The sequence below is a fragment of the Podarcis vaucheri genome, assembly GCF_965113315.1.
Source record: "Podarcis vaucheri genome assembly, chromosome: 9".
NCBI classification, from domain to species: domain Eukaryota; kingdom Metazoa; phylum Chordata; class Lepidosauria; order Squamata; family Lacertidae; genus Podarcis; species Podarcis vaucheri.
Window position 1 is genome coordinate 31,018,233 of NC_138767.1, and position 22,224 is coordinate 31,040,456.

General features: G+C 41.2%; 1 protein-coding gene across 5 annotated transcripts in view; it reads right to left on the reverse strand.

Annotated features, from left to right (window-relative positions):
• ANKRD50 (ankyrin repeat domain containing 50) overlaps positions 1–22,224 on the reverse strand; it is a 44,938-nt gene that overhangs the window by 9,186 nt on the left and 13,528 nt on the right. For all 5 annotated transcript variants that reach the window (XM_082236893.1, XM_082236896.1, XM_082236895.1 and 2 more), the window contains one exon: positions 11,693–11,922. In XM_082236893.1, the coding sequence (XP_082093019.1) occupies positions 11,693–11,922 (230 nt within the window). The remainder of the gene's footprint in view (positions 1–11,692; positions 11,923–22,224) is intronic.

Sequence of the window (22,224 nt, forward strand, 5' to 3'; positions counted from 1 at the left end):
TTGCTTGGCAGGAATGTAGTTTATTGTACAAAGTTAAGAGTCACCACTTTTGTTTCTTTTTCTTTTCAGAAATACAGTCGTACCTTGGAAGTTGAGCAGAATCCATTCCAGAAGTCTGTTCAACTTCCAAAACATTCAAAAACCAAAGTGCGGCTTCCTACAGCTGATCAGAAGCTGCGGAAGCCCTGTCGAATGTTCAGCTTCCAAAAATAGTTTGCAGACCAGATCAGTCACTTCTGGGTTTGCAAAGTTCGGGAGTCAAAACGTTTGGGAACTAAGCTGTTCAACTTTCAAGGTACAACTGTACATACACGTCACTTTGTTTATGACAGCTAATGGACAGCAAAACCAGAAGACAATAAGGTAAAAAGCAGGAGTTGCTGGATGTGTGTGTGTATATATATTCCAATCCCTGATTTGAACTTCACCACCCACGCTAAACTAGCTAGCCACCAGTTTTCCACTGTGATTCAGCAACAGTCATCACTGGCATTATCCCTATATGGTTTGGCATTCAGATCTAGTATACCTGGAAGACGGAAAATGTGTCCACCTGGAAGCATCCTGAAAATGTATCTTAACATATTGAAATAAAATTGCTTGGTATACACATGCAAAGGCTCACAGTCTCTCTACTACGCCCAGCCACACCTAGCTGTTCTCATGTCACTCAACCCAGTTGATAGCCAGGCAGATTTGAACTCTGAATCAATCTTACATTTTGTTGAATGTATCTAGACGCTAAACAAGTCTAAACAAAATTATGTAAGATTCCTTGCCAACTGCTTCTGACTAACTCATAAAACACACACACACACACACACACACACACACACACACACATTAGGCTTGCATGGACAATAAAGATAAAATATTATGGGAAAACTCATTATGTTGCAAAGCTTGTCTCACGAATTCTTGAACTCAGCAAGTCAGGAACAGCAGAGACAACTTACAATCTCACGACCCAACTTCTGCATTGTTTAGATTTTTCCTACAGCACATCATCTTTTCCCCAACAGGAGCTCAAAAATCCATTTCCTTGATTTATTAAATTTGCTTCCAGCTCTGTAAACAAATCCATACCAAATTTAGCTTCTGGCATCTCACAGGGGTCTTGGGTCGTTTTAAGAAGTATATGGGCAGTATGCATTCTATGAAGAACAAAATACCTCTAACAAAAATGCTTTACCACTAAAAACAAAACAGGAGCCTTGTGGCACCTTGAAGTCACACAAATTTATAGCAGCATAAGCTTTGGAAGACATGATAAATCTGTGTGTCTTCAATGTGCCACAAAGCTGTTTTCCTTTTTACAACAGACTAACAAGGCTACTTTTGGGAACTACAATGCTGAATTTTATTATATTGGATCTGTTTGCCTCTTAATCCTATGCATTATGGAAAATTCCAAAACAACCCTTGTTCATATTTCTCCTTCACTCAATGCATCTTAAATATGTAATCTAAATGATGAGGCAATATTCCAGTGCCTTAAGTATGAATAATTTAGATTGCCAAGCTAAGCTGATCTAAGTAGAATTAGACATTTATAATAACATTTTATGCATACCTACTCATAAGGAACTAATCTCTCGGCAGTGAAATATTAATCAGAAAACCAAAGCCCCTCCTTACACAAGGCCATTTTAGTGAGGACTGAAGTTAAAACAGGCTGTGCACAGAGGACATTCACAGAAGCAGAATATGAGAGAATTTGCCAGAACAGGGTTAACTGAGTTTTTGAATTGTGTACAGAGGCTGACATTTATACCTGGCACAAAACAATTAGAATGCAATTCCTTTGAAATATAGTGAACTTCCCAGCCTGCTATAACTTCTAAAAACCCATTCAAATGCAAATTTTTTTTAATACAGTGGTACCTCTGGATATGAACGGGATCCGTTCCGGAGATCCGTTCGCATCCAGAAGCAAACGTAACTAGTGATGGCACATCTGCACATGCGCGCAACATCATTTTGAGTGTCTGCGCATGCGCAAGTGGCGAAACCCAGAAGTAACGCGCTCCGTTACTTCTGGGTTGCCGCGGAGCACAACTCGAACACGCTCAACCCGAAGCACATTCAACCAGAGGTATGACTGTATAGAAAATGGCTGCTTGGAATGCATTTATTTGTAAAGTTTCATTGGGGGCAACATTTCATTGGATGCAGTTTGTTCACCAAAGGAGAAGGCTGACGTTCTATCTGTTTTGAGGGTGCTAAAGGGACTTATCATAGCCCAGTGTTATATTTTATATATACTGGTTGGAGAATTTGTCATTTAAGGTATTATGAGTGAGCTTCACTTCTCAAAGCAGCCAGGCTGCCACTTTCAAAAGCAAGCATCCCGTTTTAAAGGCCTTGTTACTAAAATCTTCATGTGTTCCTCATGTGAAACAGAGTTTATCCAACTGGAGATTGCATTTCAGCAGAACATTGTAAATCCAAGTATCTCTATCTATATATTTACAATACATGCCTACTCTGAAAAAAAGTTCCAGGGGCAGAGCAATGCAAAGAGTATAAACCTCTTCCCCCTGCACATCAATACTTCTAGAGGTAGAATGCACAAGCCTATGGAAGTAAGTTTTGGGAACTCTCCTCCCTCCACCAACCTGAGTACACAAGGAACCTGGTGGACCAGACTAAAAGCCCATCAAACCAGCAATCTGTTTTCACAGTGGTCAGCCAGATTCCTGCAAGCAGGACATGAGTGCAACAGCACTCCCCCCATTTGTGATTCCCATAAGCTGGTAGTTAAAAGCATATCAACTGACACAGCAGGTAATACATAGCTGTTATGGCTAGTAGCCATTGATAGCCTGATCCTCTGAGGGTTCTCTATACATTTAGTGGCATTCTAATCAAAACATCTGCAAAAAGAATGAAGGCTACTCCAGTACACAAATGCTCAGTGCAACTTAAGGCCACACAGTTGAAGATATCAGTGACCCACAACTAATATACCTCTAAAATAGATACTATGCAAGGAGAAGAGAGTGCGGTGCCTTCGTTCAATGGCGGAGCATGTGTGCTTTGTGTAAAATGTCCCAGGATCCATGTCTGGCACTTCCAGGTAACGTGAAAAGTTTCAGCCTACAAGCTTGGAGAGCCACTGTCAATCAGAGCAGACCAACACTTTGAACAAACAGTCTGGGTTGATATAAGACCCTTTTGCTTTGTGCATTTGAAACAAAGTGAGCCAATATGATATAATGCAGGATGTTGTTTCTATGATCCTTATTAATGGTAGTACTTGATTCACCTATCAATAGTTAATCTTTCCAATGAAAATAAAAGGGATGTGTGGAAGGATTTGCACCGTCTTAAAACATTCCACTGGTGAGAAACTAGATTTGCCCTTCAGCCCTGGAGATGTGCCAGTTAGATTAGATACACATTAGTGAGGAAATTGCTGCCGTTTTAATGTTACAGCCAGAATAATATTAAACACTTCAGGCAATGGTGCTGTTTTCAAAGTTTGTCATTGTCATAATTGAATTGCAAAATTTTAGCCTTCTCCTACAGTAAGCTTTAACTTGGAAAATCTCCTCTTGGCTTCCGTAACCATTCTGTTTAATGCATCACAAAACCTCTAAGAACTATCTGTCTACATTTGCAATTTTCATTTGTGTTCTTTTCTGGGTAGATTAGATATATCGCTCTTCAAGCAATGTTGCTACCATGCTTTCTTATGTCTTTGTTTTCATCTTCCAGTTTATCTTCTTATCTCCTGCCATTGTCTGAACCAAACAATGAAGCTGGCTGGAACAAATTTCTATGTTATGACTTTTGTGTAGACAAATCACATTTAACTGGTGATCACCTACCCACGTCTACTTTTGCTCTCTGTAATTAGGATGTAAAGAGCAGCATATATGTAGTGCTTGAACATATGTGCTTTATTATGTATACTCCAATGACAAACCTTTCCCCTTCCTACAGAAAAAGCATTGGGGTTGTATCCCATTGTGTGTGGCCTTCCCTTTGGAGAAAGCAAAGGCTGGACATTTTACAAGAACTCTGGGGAGGGAGGGGAATAACATGGGGGAGCATGGTTCTATTATCTGTAAAGGTCATCCACCAGGGCAACCAAAGCTGTCTCAGTCCCATGGCCAGGTCTGAACCCAGATAATAACAGATCTAAATATTTTCAAATAATTAAAAAACTCTGACATTAAACACAGCAACATATTTAATGTATCATCTAGTTCGGCTGTACAAGAGAAAAATATGCAGCACCACACCATTTCCCAACAAAGGTGCCAGAAAGTCAACCACAGCAGCAATCCTATGCATCTGAGATTTAAGTTTATCTCATATAATTCGGCTGCAGTGAGCCAAGGCATAGTCCTAGTTCCTGCAATAATTCCACATTAGTGCTTTGCACTTATCCCTTTTGAAATCCATCTGTTTAAATGCAACTGATCAAAACCTGAACACAGTCATCTTAAAAATGACTATGCAAATGCATGGTGCTGGCATCAAGATTTCCTATCGCTAAGGGACTCTATCAACATAATTTCATGTGATCATCCTGTTTGTTGCATGTAGCTGGCCTGATCCTTCTTCCTTTGATGGATAACGTATTCCTCCCTGCCTCCCTCCCAAAATAGTAATGAAAATTTTGAGTGAAAGAGTTTCGAAGAGCCTGTGGGACCCTATTAATAACTTCTCTCAAATGTGAATGTTTGCCTTTTAGCAACATTCTTTGTCCTTCCTGCTTTGTTTACATGAGATCTTATCTTGGGATAACAGCCTCTGACCTTGCTTCAAGTCAGCCTAACTTGATTAGGAGATGCAGACACCATCCTGAAGCCAAAAATTCAAAGCAAAAAGATCAACTTGGAAATAATCAAAGACTCTTGATTGGCCTTGCTGTTCATCTCAAGATAAGTGAGTATGTAAACAACAGCAGAGTTTATCTCTGGTGGAGGGAGCCCGCATTTCCACAGGGATCTGTGAATGACCCAAGGGGGTCTGCAAACAACACACAGTAATGTTTTGCTTGCATAACAGCCTTAAATTCTCTACTGTGTGCCATGCTTGCCCTGGAGACTTGCTCACAAATCTTACCTCCATCCTAAGTGCAATTGGGTAGCAAAGGGCAGCTGTATGTGAAGGATGGAATGCCTTCCTGGCTCAGTACAGTTTTTACACCAGTGTTGGCAGACCATTATTTGTCACTTAGAAAGAAAAAGGATTAAGAGCCACAGGCATAGTATAAAATCAAGAAAACCCATGATAACGGCCCATAAACATACGTACTGAGCAAAAACAATGGACAGAAAAAAACAATTCTCATATAATATGTCAAATGCCTGGGAAACTTTTAGTGTTTTAGCCTGGCACCAAATTGTGAACATTTCACAAATGGGGAGCCACAACAGAAAAAGTCTCTCACCCCACTCTCTTGCCCTCAGGTGGGGCACCCAGAGGACAGCTTCATATGAAGACCGAACAGTTCATACCTGAAGTTCTCCCAATATACTAGAAACTTCTATCACACCACCATTATAAGAACAGTTGATCTTGAAGTAAGTGCCCCATTGCGTGCCCCATTAAGACAACCAGGATTTCTGGTCTATGGGCAAAGTAATGAAAAATGTCTTATAAGTCATGTAAAGTGGAACCCTTTGATACATGTACACATAAGAAAATGCTCACTTCAAATGAGAAAATTCCTCTCTTCTACACAGCTTTGACAAACACCCTACCCACTAAAACTCAGGATGCAAGGGAGAAATGTGCTAAGAGGAAGGCACACTTGGCAAATCCACACCATGATCAACTCTCACCCAGAATAATAATAATAATAATTTATTATTTATACCCCGCCCATCTGGCTGGGCCTCCCCAGCCACTCTGGGCGGCTTCCATAGAAACCAAAAATACACTAAAATATCACACGTTAAAAACTTCCCTGAACAGGGCTGCCTTAAGATGTCTTCTGAATGTCAGGTAGTTGTTTATCGCTTTGACATCTCGTGGGAGGGCGTTCCACAGGGCGGGCGCCACTACCGAGAAGGCCCTCTGCCTGGTTCCCTGTAGCTTTGCTTCTCGCAATGAGGGAACCGCCAGAAGGCCCTCGGCGCTGGACCTCAGCGTCCGGGCAGAACGATGGGGGTGGAGATGCTCCTTCAGGTATACTGGACCGAGGCCATTTAGGGCTTTAAAGGTCAGCACCAACACTTTGAATTGTGCTCGGAAACGTACTGGGAGCCAATGCAGGTCTTTCAAGACTGGTGTTATATGGTCTCGGCGGCCGCCCCCAGTCACCAGTCTAGCTGCCGCATTCTGGATTAGTTGTAGTTTCCGAGTCACCTTCAAAGGTAGCCCCATGTAGAGCGCATTGCAGTAGTCCAAGCGGGAGATAACCAGAGCATGCACCACTCTGGCGAGACAGTCCGCAGGCAGATAGGGTCTCAGCCTACGTACCAGATGGAGCTGGTAAACAGCTGCCCTGGACACAGACAATGTCCCCACTGTGGAAGGACGTGTGGATCCAAAATTGGCCTCCACAGTCACCTATGGACTCATCGTTAAAACAGTGTTTATGGAAGGCAATCTTACTCGGCTACGAGTGATCAGTGAAGAAGAAGAAGAAGAAGAAGAAGAAGAAGAAGAAGAAGAAGAAGAAGAAGACCCATATGATGGTTTTATAGGTTGGCTAATTTGGTCCCAAGAAGCTCCTGTAGATCAGCTGAATGAATTACACAGGGGACCACATGACTGCATCACACTGAACAAGCCCCTGAAAAATACCTGTATTGCTGTCTCTTCTCCCCATTCTGGAATTTAATTAGCAGTTACCAACATGGTGGAACTGTACCAATGCTTTAATAAAAAGTTTTGTCTTGCTTCCCAATACAGTGCTAGCTAGTTTCAACTGTTAAATCTTTTTACTTATCAGGAAAGTTGTTAAACATCATTTGTTGCCACTGCTAAGAAAGATTTATTTTAAGTTGCTAACATGCAGCATATTTTATGATGTCCCTATTAGTAGGGCTGAAATGTGAAAATAACAATAGTTTTTAAAAATGCATCTGGACAGCTTAGAAATAGTCTAGATGCAACTTTGATTATTTTTCCAAAATAAAAGGCAAGCTAATAACAGAAATATTGTAAAAATGAATTTGCCTGCTAAAAATGTGTTGGATGAACATCTAAAAATAACTTCCTTTGAGAAACTTGACACTTGGCAAGCAGGCAAGTATACCATGATAAATTAATAGCTTCAGGTATTTTAGAATCAGACGCTTATTGAAGCTACTTGGCTTTGAGGCACAGGTGGTATTTTAATGCCTTCTTTTTAAAGATGTAACTGTTTATAAACACTTACAGTCAAGCACAAAATGCTTTTTCTAGCATTCATTTCAATGGACATATTTTGAACTTAATCGTTTTTTATTCATAACGATCACAAATTGGAACAAAATTGTTACCAAGGGTTACAAATGTTAATTGCATAAGCTCAAACTTAATTTACTGCATTCATAGTACAGTAAGTAATTTTTCAATAAGAAGGCAAAATCAAGGAAAGATTAAACACTTACGCCTCACTGGTATCAACTGGACAGTGCAAATCCATCAATATGATTTCTAAAATGTTTTGACATTGGCTACAGCTAATGTTATTAATGACTTCCATAATAATTTTAATGTAGGAAGTGTCTTCACTCAGAATCCCATGCATTGTCATAAAACTCAGGGGGGAATTGTGCTTCTTAGTCCATCCATAGTGGTAGTTCATGTGCTTTCTGTACTTGAGACACTGAATAACACTTGTCAGTCAGAGCAGATGATACTATGCTCAGTGGGCGGATGTTCCAATTTGATATGACAGCTTTTTATAGGTTCACATCATAGGTACTTGGGTTTACATCCCAAATATTGAGAATTTGTAGTCTAAAACTGTCACTTCTTGTACATAGCTATCTTCCTATTTGTAGGTGACTTTTCAGCCCACAGGTTGTTTTGATTTTGATTTTTGTTTGTCTGTACATTTCCAATTTTTTGTGTTTTATGGTGGTGAAAAGAATCTGGGAAATCTAGAGATAAAGTAAGTGGGGCTGTACAGGCCACTCTGTTCCATTTGGTCTCACCGACACTCAATTGTAGCTTCATTGCGTTCTGTTTTGTGTGCATTTCTTTCTCAGAATCCACAAAACATTTAAATGGCATGCATTTTGTAAGCACTTTTTTTTCCTTACAGAAAATATGCTCCTTTCAATAATTTGAAAAGAAATAAAATGCATCTACTTGCATGCACTTTTTGCACACTAAAACTGCATTGCAAAAATGAGAGAAAGAAGAGAGCAATGTGAATAGGAGTTGCATTCCGACCCACAGGCAAATTCAGCATATCACATCAGACTGGTCTTCTGAGAAAAACAGACCAAATAAATTCCTCCCCCCCCCCCTCTGTTGCTGAGCTATGATCCTTTCCTCTTGCAAGGGACACAAATGCATGCATGCTGTAAAATGCATGCTATGAAAACTATGCAAAAGTTATATTTCAAATTGCCTTAGCTCTGCAATTTGCTCACTACTCAAAATTATGAGTGTGTTTGCCTATAAAGAAGGGGAACCTTCCCTTTTCATCTTCTGAAAATAAACTGCTCCACCCTGTAACCAACTACATACTAACATACTTCTGGAAAGTTCTCGACCTTCAGTTGTCTTAAACAAAGACACATCTGTACACATTGGATGGAAGAAGCAACATACCTGAAATGTTACCTCCTTTTTTGTATCTAGGAAGGGGATGATGGATCGAGGGAAGGCAGGAGAATTATGCAATTTGGGAGCAGCAGCAGGAGGAACAAAAAAGAAAACACTGGAAAGAGGAGAGGACAATGCTGCTCACAGTGCAAATGCACGTGTTTATTCTCAGGCTATAGAGGAAAGCAATCATGGCTGCTGCAGCTACTTATAAGAAAAAACCTATTGTGCATGTATAAAATTACCGTATTTTTCGCTCTATAAGACGCACCAGACCATAAGATGCACCTAGTTTTTGGAGGAGGAAAACAAGAAAAAAAATATTCTGAATCCCAGAAGCCAGAACAGCAAGAGGGATCGCTGCGCAGCAAAAGCAGCGATCCCTCTTGTTGTTCTGGCTTCTGGGATAGCTGTGCAGCCTGCATTCGCTCCATAAGACGCACACACATTTCCCCCTACTTTTTAGGAGGGAAAAAGTGAGTCTTATAGAGCAAAAAATACGGTATATACAAGACACTACACACGCTCCATTAACTTGTGATTAAGTGAATCAACCAAATTTGCATGCCTCGTTTTTTAAGAAATATATGAAATAGTGAAGGCGAAAAGGATTTAAATCAATTATGAAGCAAGACCTTTTTATCAGAGACTGAAAGATCAGCTCCAACCCTGAATGATGCGCCCATAGCAAGTATCAGAAGCAACCAGACTCAGTGGGTGAGGCTGTTATACGAAGGTTGAAGAAATGAAAGATGCGCCCCTGAAGCATAATTCATTCATTTTTTCCTGTAACCTTTCATACCTTTGGGGGCAGGGGGAGTTGGAGGGAAAAGAATACTTCAAAGATGAAAAAGTGAAATGAGATGCAAAGCAAAAATGCAGTAGCTGTATGCTTTCAAGTTCACACCTTCTTTTCAAACATCCACATGGGCTAATAAAATATTCCATTCAAGGAAGCTGTTATCAGATGGATTGCGGGCCCTGCAGAAGCTACTATGCTTATCAACAAGGTACAATTGTATGCCTAAACAGCAAAGGGAACATGTAACTTTTCACTGAAAGGACCTGAAACTGCTCAAGAAATTCACTCAAACACGGTGCCGTTCAAAAGCTCTTGCCATACAGGAAATGATAGCTCAGGTAAGTCGTTCATAGATCCAGAACTTCTGTTATAGTAGGTCAAGTCCAACTCACCACTCAGATGCCTTGCCCAAGACTCCTACATTGCTGCCAACCAGTTGGCATTAACCCGGGACAGGGCCTTCCTTGTGGTGGTTCCTTGTTTGCGGAATTGCTCTCCCTGGTGAGGTGTGCCTGTCTCTCTCATAAGTGATTTTTTGGAAATACGTGAAAATATTCCCGTTTACACAGGTATGAGATGGCCAAGATATACTGGTTATGGCAACCGTGAAATAAGTAACTGTCAGGGTATGTGATTGCGTTTAAATGTTTTTATTTGATTTGAAATTGCACCGTTTAAATATTTTGCTGGGCTCCCACAGGAGAAAGGGTGGGATACAAATTTAACAAATGATGATCATAATAACAGACTGCCCAGGACTCTCTTGGATAGCAAATCAACTCAAGACATTGCTAGTCAAAGCACCATTGCACCCTCTTTCCTGCAACGTCCCGTGGTGACAGAAAAAATCAGCCAGTGACATGCATGGAGGACAGACTGGCGTGGAACACAGAGGCCAAAGAGGAGATTTAGAGGGTCGAACTAAACAATATGGTTGAAACCAATGATGCCACTGCAAGAACAGAACCAATTTCTCTTAACACAAGGAACTTCCTCTCACCATAGGCACTTCAGGTTGGGAGGGCAGAAAGGAGAAGTTCACTCACACAACATTAGACTTCACCATATCTAACACCAAGGCTTTTTTTAGCCAGCACTCACTGGAACTCAGGTGGGCGCCATTGCCATTATAAGAGAACAAGGATGGCATTTGTGGTGAGTTCTAGCACCTCTTTTTCTACAAAAATAGCATTGTCTAACACCATATGTTAACTGTGCGATCACACAATTAAATGCACCTCAGTTTTTAAATCTCCTCTAAAGAGACATAGGGAGGCATTCTTGATTTTGACTATGGTGCATTCAGACTGTCTCAATCCTTCTCCTCTCTCCCACTTCAGACCTAGTGTATATACACAGCACCCCTGCTTGCCCCAGGAGAAAAGTTGCCAATGGCATTACTAATGCCTTTAAGAAATTAATAATAATAATCTTTATCAATTTTCGAAATCAAATTATCATAACCAAATGCATCATTGAGCTTTGCTGTAAGGGTGAAGAGACCAGGGATTTTTAATCTATTTATTATTATTAATAAATTAATCTACTTATTATTATTAATCTATTTATTCTTACTGTTAAAGCTTTATTATAACTGCAGTTTTATTCCACTCATTGCCTGGTTTCAAGCTGGTTTCACATGAAGGCTGGGAATCCAGTGTTTATGCTTCTCTACGTTTAAGAAAAATCCCACGAACAATAGCAGCGGAGTGATAAAATGAGCTCACAATTCAGCAAAGACTAGAACAACAAGTTGTAGAAGATTCCCAATAGTCTGCCAACAGCATACTCCCAGGATCAAATACAGCTACACCCATACAGTGAGCTTGCAAAAGGTAATCCTCAACTCCCAGAAAAGAAGATGACAAATCTAGATTTTTAGACAGAAAAAAAAATTGCTGCACACACACCAGAATAGTGGATTCAAGTCTTCAATGCTGTCATGTTTCATGCACTCTTTTACTGGGGAAGAACAGCACAATAAACCCCATACAATATATCAGCATCCATGTAGATACACCCATGTAGCACTATGTACAATAACCGCTGTCAACTGGGTAAAGGCTCCAAGAAAATGGAGATTCCAGAAAGTTAATTGCTGAAATTTAGTGATGAGTAAAACATTTCAGAAAAGGATAAATTTTCATTAGTATTTGTACTCACCGGTAAACATTTTTGTAACAGCTTTGCTCTGCTTCCGGGCAGAACACAGGAGCAGCAACCATGGAGGGAAAAACTCATAGTGACTAGCTAGAAGCTCAGCTATAGTTCCAGATAAGCCCGTAGATGTCTGGTCGCCTTCTGCAATGTTACATCCCTCATCCACGGAATCTACAAGGAGGAAGAGACTTTGTTGAGGGGGCTTGGCTCCGAGAAGAGGCAGCAAAATGCACCTGCAAGGAGAAAAAGAAAGGAGAATTATAACACGCACACATAAAAATCCAGAAATATATTCTATATGGGTAGTTTTGTTTTTCAGCAAAGGAACGTGTGTGTGTGTGTTTGTTTGCGTGTACACAAAGAGGTGCTCACAGTATGTACTAAAACGAGGTCGCTAGGGAATTCTTTTTCCAGTGTCGTCAGGGAGTGCAGACTCACTTGCAGCCACTTTAATATTTGATTAAGCCTTTTAACATGTAAACAAATGCAGCAGTTCAAGTGCTGAGGCCAACGACAAGCACGTCTGGATTACGCTTGTGCAGCTACCCAACATGGCCATAAACAGGGAATTTCAAGTTTAACAGGAGCTGGATACGCCCAGCAGAATGTATGTGAAATCTGAATAGAGGTTTTATTAGTACCAAGCGCAATCCCAGCTAAAGTTCTAGTAACAACTATTCGCAGCAGTGCTCCTGGTCTGTACAAGCCCTATTAGAAGGTACTGCAGATACACAGACCAGCATTGCTCTCTTGTGCGAATGCCATTCATTTCCATGGCTGAGTGCGCAACAAGTGGATGCTCTCATGATGAGACAGTACACAATCACAAAACCACCCAGTAAGAGCCTCTTTGCATGATCTCTGAAATAACATTCCTGAATTCAAGTCAGTATCCAGTTTGTTTACTCTAGCAAGCAGTTAAGTCCAAAGCTAAAGTGAACTGAAGGTGAACCAGCAACTCTTGGCAAGATCAGAGGTGCTTGCTCACCCCTTGTTCCTTGGAAGCTACATGATTATTCACTGTATGAATACAAGATATTGCAGGGCCATCTCCCCAAACCAAACCAGACTGTCTACCTCGTTTGCCCCCACGCAAAAGGTCATGGTGGTAGATGTCTAAGTCCTTGCATCAGTGCTAGGAAGCAGGCCATCACCCCCCCACCCAAACCGGTTGGGGGGGGGGTGAGAGCATATACTAACAGTAAGTACAGCATCAGAGCTATGAAAGCTTCAGAAATGAAGAAATAGCCCTTCAAGGGAAGGCAGCTCTCCCCTCCCCCAACAGCATGGTTCTCTCTGATCACAAGATTTGCAATTCTTAGGCTGGGGATGGGGGTGGGAAGGAACAGGCAAAATCCAGAATCACTTAAATAACTCAAGGGTGTGTTCGTGCTCCGGAATTCTTTATGACAGCATTTTATCAAAAGATGTGTCATGATAACAACCTGGATTATCCCCTTGGAATATAATTATAATTATAAATCCCCAATACATGGGATTTAAGTAAAGTGTGAAGTAAAAAAAGTACATGCCAGATAAGAAAAAAAATACACAACTAGCTCAAAGTCTGTACAGTGATACCTCGGGTTACAAACACCTCGGGTTACGGACTCCGCTAACCCAGAAATAGTACCTTGGGTTAAGAACTTTACCTCAGGATGAGAACAGCAATCATGCGGCGCCAGCGCCGGGAGGCCCCATTAGCTAAAGTGGTACCTCAGGTTAAGAACGGTTTCAGGTTAAGAACGGACCTCCGGAATGAATTAAGTTCGTAACCAGAGGTACCACTGTACAGCCAATGAATAATTAGATGTTAGAGTTGCAATCCTGATACATTTGCATTCTAGTTAGTCTCACTGAACTCTATGGGGCTTGCTTCTGGTTGAATAAGCCTAGGACTGCACAGCAAACCTCTGAAACACATGTTTCCTTCATTATCCAAAGACCTTACTCATCTAATGGCACTTTTTGCCACCATGAAATGCGAGAAAGTCTTGGTAAACTAGTGAAGAAAGCATGTTCAATTATCCAAACGTCTGATTACTCAACACAGCTATTGGGATGAATAAGGCTGTAGTACTATTTTGTCAACTGGCAGGGATGGGGGTCGGTAGAGCCTTCAACGCAACTTGCATTTTTGCCATACCAAGGAAGTGATTCACCAACCGCTTCCAGTAATGTAGCCCCACTGGCTTGACCAGATGAGTGAAAAGGCCTGACACACTTCCGAAGTGTCGTTTTGTATTACTAACCATTTGCCTTTTTGTGTGTGTTTTTGGACTGGAATTCCCCCATCACCTCCGAGAATCCATAATTTCCATCATACTTTTTCTGTGTGCAGCTCTTTATGTCCCTATTTAAGACCAATTTTATCATAGCGGTGATTCCTAATTTATTTGAAATGGTTAAAAAAAATCATCGGTGCATATTTAAATGGAATAGATGAGCATCACTTTCTAATACAGTGGTGCCTCGCAAGACGAAAAGAATCCGTTCTGTGATTCTCTTCGTCTAGCGGTTTTTTCGTCTTGCAAAGCAAGCCCATTGACGGATTAGCGGATTAGCGCTATTAGCGCTTTTAGCAGCTTATCTGCTGATCGGATCAGCTGATAAGCGGCTTAGTGGCTTAGAAAAAGGGGAGGGAAAGGGAAAAAACCAGCAGGAACTCGCAAGACATTGTCGTCTTGCGAAGCAAGCCCATAGGAAATTCGTTTTGCGAAGCACCTCCAAAACGGAAAACTCTTTCGTCTAGCGAGTTTTCCGTCTTGCGAGGCATTCGTCTTGTGGGGCACCACTGTAACTGTAAAGAGCTAGGCATTCCATATGTAAGGTAAAACACATTCCATGCAAGCTCACCACAGTTCACATTTAGAACAGTTTGGCTATTCCCCATTTCCACCAGTGCTTTCTGACTAAGATTTTTAAACACAAATTTAATTCTAGCAGGGGAAAAAAGAATGCATTACAACACATTACAGCTACCAGTAACTCCCCAAGGCTAGAGCATCATTACAACAGGAGATATCACACAAAAAGCAGACTCTTTTAAGTGTCTGCTTCAGCGCATCCAGAATTTTCTAACTTCCAACTGCATCCTGACCTCAGGCCTATTCAGCAGATTCTTCAATAAGGCAACTGTTCCTGCCATGAAATAGTCTTGACTAGAAAATAATCCCTTTATTTTCAAAAATGCCATCTTGGTTTCAAAGCAGAATGAACTGCGGCAATTCGCCCCCTTCTCACGCCAGCCAAATGTTTCATTATCTCTAGAGAAGGTTAGCAGTCATCTTGAAGACCGTTTGAAAATAATCATGAGCTCTGTAAAATAAGATGTAAACAATATGCCATCAAACCTAATTATATGTTTTGAGTGAGAAATCAATCTTCAGAGTGACAATGAGTGGAACAAAGGGCTGGGAGCACCTGAAACTTCTGCATCTCCACTAACACTGGTTTTACTTCCAAATGCAGATGTGCAGCTACACTGTTAGGTAAAGGTAAACCGACTCTGGGGTTGCGGCGCTCATCTCGCTTTATTGGCCGAGGGAGCCGGCGTACAGCTTCTGGGTCATGTGGCCAGCATGACTTAGCCGCTTCTGGCAAACCAGAGCAGCGCACGGAAACGCCGTTTACCTTCCCGCTGGAACGGTACCTATTTATCTACTTGCACTTTGAACTGCTAGGTGGGCAGGAGCAGGGATCAAGCAACGGGAGCTCACCCCGTCATGGGGATTCGAACCGCTGACCTTCCGATCAGCAAGTCCTAGGCTCTGTGGTTTAACCCACAGTGCCGCTCTTTATTCACTTGTTTCTACTCTTTCCCTTAGATTACCTTAGGTAATCATTCCTACCCTTCACTCCTCCCTTCAATTACAAAAACACTTTTATGAGAAAGGTTCTTCATGTTAAGCAGACACTCTTTAAAAATATGTCACCAAAGAGCCTTCCTTTCAAATCCACAGCACTAAACTTTTCCATCTGTGGGAATCCGCCATCCATGCCATGTAGCAAAAAGGTCTCCACAGAACTCCATTAAACAGCAGCCAGTCATGTGGCCTTGGTTGGGAGATGCAACCAGGCCATGCCTTTTATTTCATTTTCCCCGCCTTCCCACTACATTCACGCTTGTGTAGTAATTTGTGATAAAATGTTCATGGCAGCAGCAGCTCACACTAAACACGTTTCCCTAGAATGGCTCATTTTGGAATGATCAGCATCAACTTTTCCAAGAGAGTGCTATTCAAAAACGTCTCCTGCAACCTTTACCAACAGTCCTGCAAGTGGTAAAAACCTGCACTGCTACACCAAGAAATGGGAATCTGTGGCCTTCTGAATTTTGGCTGCCCTAGTCGGTATGGCAAACAGTGAGAGGTGATGGCAGTGGGGTCTAGCAACACCCGAAGGTCTCTGTACTACATATTTTACACATGATTTTCTTTATCCGATGTAAATCAGGTTAGCCATGCAGGCATCAAAATTGCACGACACATTCAGTTCCTAAGAAACAGCACAAATTGGTTTATGTGTTCATTGATCATTTGGATATAATTTCAGCCTCATCTCACCAGAATAGGTCTATAAATACAGAAGACTAATTCCCTCATATGAACCTGTCTGGGCTCTGAGATATTCAGGGGAGCCTCTTTATCTTGGTCCCACCACCCTCAAAGGCATGGTTGGTAGAGACGCAGTACAGGGCCTACTCAGTGGCTGCTCCCAGAGTTTGGCTGCTGCCTTCCTAGAGAATTAGATTGGCTCCCTCCTTGTTGACTTAAAAGGGCTAGTGCTGTCTTGTTTTTATTGTAGTGATCTATATGTTTGTGTGTGTAAGGGTAAAAGTAAAGGTACCCCTGCCCGTATGGGCCAGTCTTGATAGACTCTAGGGTTGTGCGCTCATCTCACTCTAGAGGCCGGGAGCCAGTGCTGTCCGCAGACACTTCCGGGTCATGTGGCCAGCATGACGAAGCTGCTCTGGTGAACCGGCACCAGAGCAGCACACGGAAACGCCGTTTACCTTCCCGCTATAAAGCGGTACCTATTTATCTACTTGCACTTGGGAGTGCTTTCGAACTGCTAGGTGGGCAGGAGCTGGGACCGAACGACGGGAGCTCACCCCGCCGCGGGGATTCAAACCACCAACCATGCAATCAGCAAGTCCTAGGCGCTGAGGTTTTACCCACAGCGCCACCCTGTTTGTGTGTGTACAAATGTTTAAATGTTGTTTTTTAAATGAAAGCTTTCCCCTCTATGTTTCACCTGTTTCTATTTTAGCTGTAAGTTGCTTTGGGTTCCTGTCAGGGAAAAAGGCAGGATATCAATAATGATATAAATTAAGAAATAAATGAAGATCACCCACAGGAAATCTCAATACACTTTTCCAGCAGCACTTCTCCTTTTGTGACATTTGGTGCCATTTTCGAACTGCTCAACTGCACCAATTCTATACAGCTTCTGAATTCACCTGAATTGCCAATTCATTTCAGCGCTAAGAGAAGTATCTTGCCAGAGTTATCCGCTGAATGTTCGGACTTACAAGATTTACAGTTGCCCCTGGATCTCTCATTTCCTTTCCTGAATCTATATCTTACAAACAAGGAAGAGGCTTGACGCATCTGAAAAGAATTTAATGTGATAAAAAGAGGATGCACTTCTCCAGAAATCAAAGGACTTCCCTGGATAGATATGAAAAGGAAGCTACAGACAATGTAAGAGTAAAGACTTCTACTCACAAAGGCTTCCTCAAAGGACACAATAATTCTTTATAAGAAGTTTAGAGTAACAATACTGCATTTTATTTTATTTTTGCACCAGTAAAGCCACTGGTACCTCTCCCCACTTCCTCCATATATTTCAACTTTCACCTTAATAAATTTAACATAACTTTCATTGATCTAAGCACTTGAGGGGAAGTATAAAACCACAGAGAAACTGCACAATGTCTGGATAGTTCAGTGCAAGACTTTGTAGTCATTCTTCGGAATTAGCAGACTGTGAATGCATCCTTTTTAACACAGATGACAAGAACTGGTTGTAGCTTTCAAAAGGAACCAGTGCCATCTACGATGCTATCAGAACTTCCTTTTCCCTGCAAAAAAACACCCCTACCTAACATTCAAGAATTTCCCTCGTCTCCTTAACAGCCACACAAAACTGCTGGTTCAGTAACCCTGAAGTGCACCAGGATCCCTAGATCCTCTCTCGTTTTCCCACTGATACAAAATATGCTATAGCCCCCAAAGCATATGACACAACACTGGGTGCTACTAGATTGCATTCCATTTCTTTCATTCATCTTCATGACATCATTCCATGCATCCTGCACAATTCCTCAATGTCCATTTAAGTTAGCTATTTCATTGGCAACCCCACACTTTCCTTCCTAAAGATACCAGCAAAAAGAATGAATAAAACAGGTTTAATGACTATGGCTGCAACGCTAACTTTGTCTGCTGAAGTTCTGCTGAATCCAGTGGGACTTATTCTCTAATACTTAAAGGAAGGGCACCAATTCCTACTTGATTGTTTATTTCTCTCCTTATCTATTTCATACACTTCTTGATTGCAACCAACAAACCTCAAAGTGGTTTACAAAGAGATTTTACCATGTAGTATTTCCCCATCTTCGCTTTGTTTAGTTCTTCATTCACCTTGCACTACACTGCATTACTAAACTCCAAATGGATTACTCTACCTATCTGTTTAAGAAAATGCAACTTTGCTCAAAATAAGTAATCATAAACCTGTCTGGCAGGTGTTAATATTCTAGGTGGAAATCCTTCTGCTAAAAACACACATAATAATAATAATAATAATAATAATAATAATAATAATAATATTTATACCCCACCCATCTGGCTGGGTTTCCCCAGGTGAATCAAATAAGATCAGGGTCTGATATCCTATGGTCACATGTGCTTGGCCTTTTGGGGGTGAAATTGGAAACACTATCTGGGAACAAGTCCCAATGAATTCAGCAGGACTTACTCCTGAGTAGATGTGCACAGGATTGCACTGTTAGCCTGCCTTTTCTAATTGCATTATAATTTATGAGCAGGCAAGCAGAGTGCACTGTAGTTCATCTTTCCATAACCGCTGACCTTCTTCATAGTCTTTTTGACAGCAGAAGTGCTCTGAATGGGAACGACGAATTCAGCACTTTAAAGGTTGCAAAGGGAAGGTCTCACACAAACCACCATGTAACACCCTGAATTTATCTGTACTGACTTTCATCTTCCTTTTTCAATTCCCTTAGTTAATCCAGCCAAGCAATGAGTTCAAATGGCTCACTATCATCTTATAACTTACACTTGGACACCAACACAGCAACCATAATTATGAAATTTCAGTGTCTCCTCTTTCACCGTTACTGAATCCTTATATAAAGCTGCTTTAGCCACAGTCTGCTTTAGACATAGATATCTTTGTTTCATCATTTTACAGATCATTAATATGTTAAGCTCATGTCCTCCAGGTTTATTAAATGGCTGCAATCTATACTGTAACAGTCAGTACTAATACAGAAACAGACTATTTTGACATGCACTTAAAATGGTAAAATTATAGCAAAGGTAGTACCTCTCTATTTTTGGTAACATGCTCTGTAAAATCAAGCTTTCCCCCTTATTTGTTCTCTTCTACTCACAAGCTGGTTCTCTAGGTCATAACATACGCTAAATCAAGCAGAATTCCTTCTCTACACCATCTTGATTTATAACTAAAGCAGTCTGTAGCACAACCATGTATGGTGGTTTGTTCCATCTCTCCTAATGAGTCCGTTAGAAAGGAGAGAGAGAGCACTATGTAAAAAAGATTCACTTTTTGAACTGACTCATACATAATAGAACCAGTAACAAAAACTTAGAGTGAAACTCTGCACCCAGCAGAGCTGAGGGGAATTAAGAGTCCAGCAACATTTTAAGAACCACAGGTTCCCCACCCTTGGTGTCAGTTTTTAAGGACACTCAGTGATTTCAAAGAAAACAACTATATTCCCACAATCCCTTCTATACCCTGATAATCAATTTTCTACCTCTTTCCCTTAACTTCTGGTATTATGCATTGCCTATTTGTCAAAAACAACAACTGGAACACAGCAAAATTAACCTATGTTCACTGTATGTTTGCCATGACTGTATCTTGCTGTAGTCATTTTTGCTTTTCTTAACGTTCTGCAGGTTTCAAAAATTATGTGCAAGTACAATTCAGCCTTCCAACTTTGCCGCTGGACAAGTTGCTTCTTTCTGCCATTCATCCTTCCTCCTCTGATTCCTTTCCCATCTCCTTTGAAGTAGTGGGTTGTCACAAAGTGACTCACCTCAGCACCAAAAGCTGAGGCATAAATCACACTAACGCTGTTAACAAAATCTATTCCACAATTTATGTCTTCAGCCTCTTAGATATACCATGATTGCAAGAGGAAAAGGAAGACTTTTAAACAGCACTGTTCCACCTGTGCTACCACCAGCGCATATTTTATATGGCAATTTCCCCCAAAAGTCCTACTAGTGATTTAATGCAAAAAGTTCTCGGAAGTCCCAGAAGTCTGGGTTTGGAGATTTAGTAAAAATGACAGACAAAGCAAGTTAAGAACACCAAAATGAATTGAAAGAAAGATTGTTCAATTTTCTCTGCACTGCGTTTTAAGCTGTTTATATCTATCCAAGCAATGGATGTTGGGGAGGGGCGAATTCTCATGACATTAAGTCATACTGAAAGCAGTTGTGTCCAGCTGGATACAGTGCTGGCCCTGGATGGCAAGGGCTCAAATCCCAACTCAGCAATGGGTCACTTGAGGTCTGGGGTAAGTGACTACTGGCAAGCAACACAGAGTTGCTCATGAATAAACACAATAGGGACAAAAAAGCCCATTACTGACACAGGAGTCATAGAGAGTCAACAAAAAACTGCAATCTAAAACATATATAAATTGTGAATGCTTATGACTTAGTTATTTACTTTGTTGCTTCAAAACAACAGAATTCTTGTTAAAGTGTGGATTATGAAGTAATCTAGTTCACTCCTACTTGTTCAAGTTATTCCTTGTGCCAAATGTACAGACCACGTAGTTTAGTGGGGAAATGTTGCAACCTGGAAAAATGAAAGAAAATTTGTCACTTGGTACAACTAGAATCTCCAAAGGGTGAGGCTGGCTCATTTTCAAAAGCCAATAAATGCACTGATGAATTAGGAACAGAAACGTGTAGCTGAATTGAAAGGCAAGGATGAAAAGCACAATAGCAGGAATGGCAAACAGGTCAGAACAAGGTTGATAATCATCATTTTATTTATACACTCATGCATTTTGATCAAATGATCTTCAAGGTGGCTTACAACCTAGGTAGTGGGGTAGGAAAGCTGGGGGGGAAATCACATTTGGCAACCAATGTGCCCTATTGGTTTCAGATAGCACAAGGGTAGCCAAGTCTACAAAGCCCGGGACACAAATTTTCACAGCCCTCTAGCAGCTATGGTGGCTCATTTACAAGAAGTTATGTGTTTTGTGTTAATTCTGGGAGTGTGTACTAGATTCTGACCAAGCTTAGTCTCCTAGAGCACAATATACATCAGGAGGCTTAGTTTGGTCAGAATACACTACGTTGCCAGACACGAAATATATTGGCATTATTTTCAGCTGTCTGAAGGAGACCTGGTTTGTCTGGCTGGTGACAGAGGACAAAAGATCCCCAACCCCTTGCTTCTGCAATCTCAGGGCAACTGGGGCACTGGTTTTGGGGGGGCTGGCGTGGAGTCTGCAGCTCTTCATTCACTCTTCAATGGCTGGTGAAAGGTTAGTTCTTCCAGGATTTAGAACAGCTGGTGCACAGTTTGATGACATACTCATCCTACTCTGTGTTCACATCTGCATTGGCATGAACAAAGGGAAAAAGCATTAGGTATGGGCTCTGTACAGTTTGCATACCTTGTTTGGTGCAGAGATATATTTCCTGGTGATGTTAGGTAACAATACCCCAAAGCTACCATCTGCTTAATTTTGGTCTCTAATGGGCACCTATAACGGAGATCCCTGAGAAAGGGACATGTCTAGTCAGGCAAGGTTGGGATTAACTTTAACCTGGATACAAATCGCCCAGACAAACCTGCAGAGATTGCGTTGCTTCATGTTCATCTGTCTACAGTCTACTTCCATTAAGAAAGACGGCTTTTCTCAGCCAGGAAAAATATAGTAAGCCCAATTCCCAGCACTCAGAAAACTGTCGCTTAATCCTGGGGGGCTCATGTAAGTTTATCAGAACCAAAGCTGGTTCTGAACAGTGCCTAGTTAAACTATGGAATTTGTTTCCACAAGATGTAGTAATAGCCTCGAACCAGGATGGCTTTAAAAGAATTAGGCAAAGTCAAGAAGGATAAGACTCTCAAAGGCTCTCAAAATATAGCCACAATGGCTATATTTTCCCTCCACTGGTTGGGGTAGTATGCTCTGAAATACCAGTTTCTGTGGGCCAAGAGGGAGTCTGTGCAGCACATTTCTGTGGTAAACTACGTAGATTTTGCATTAATCTAAGTCTCACTCATCT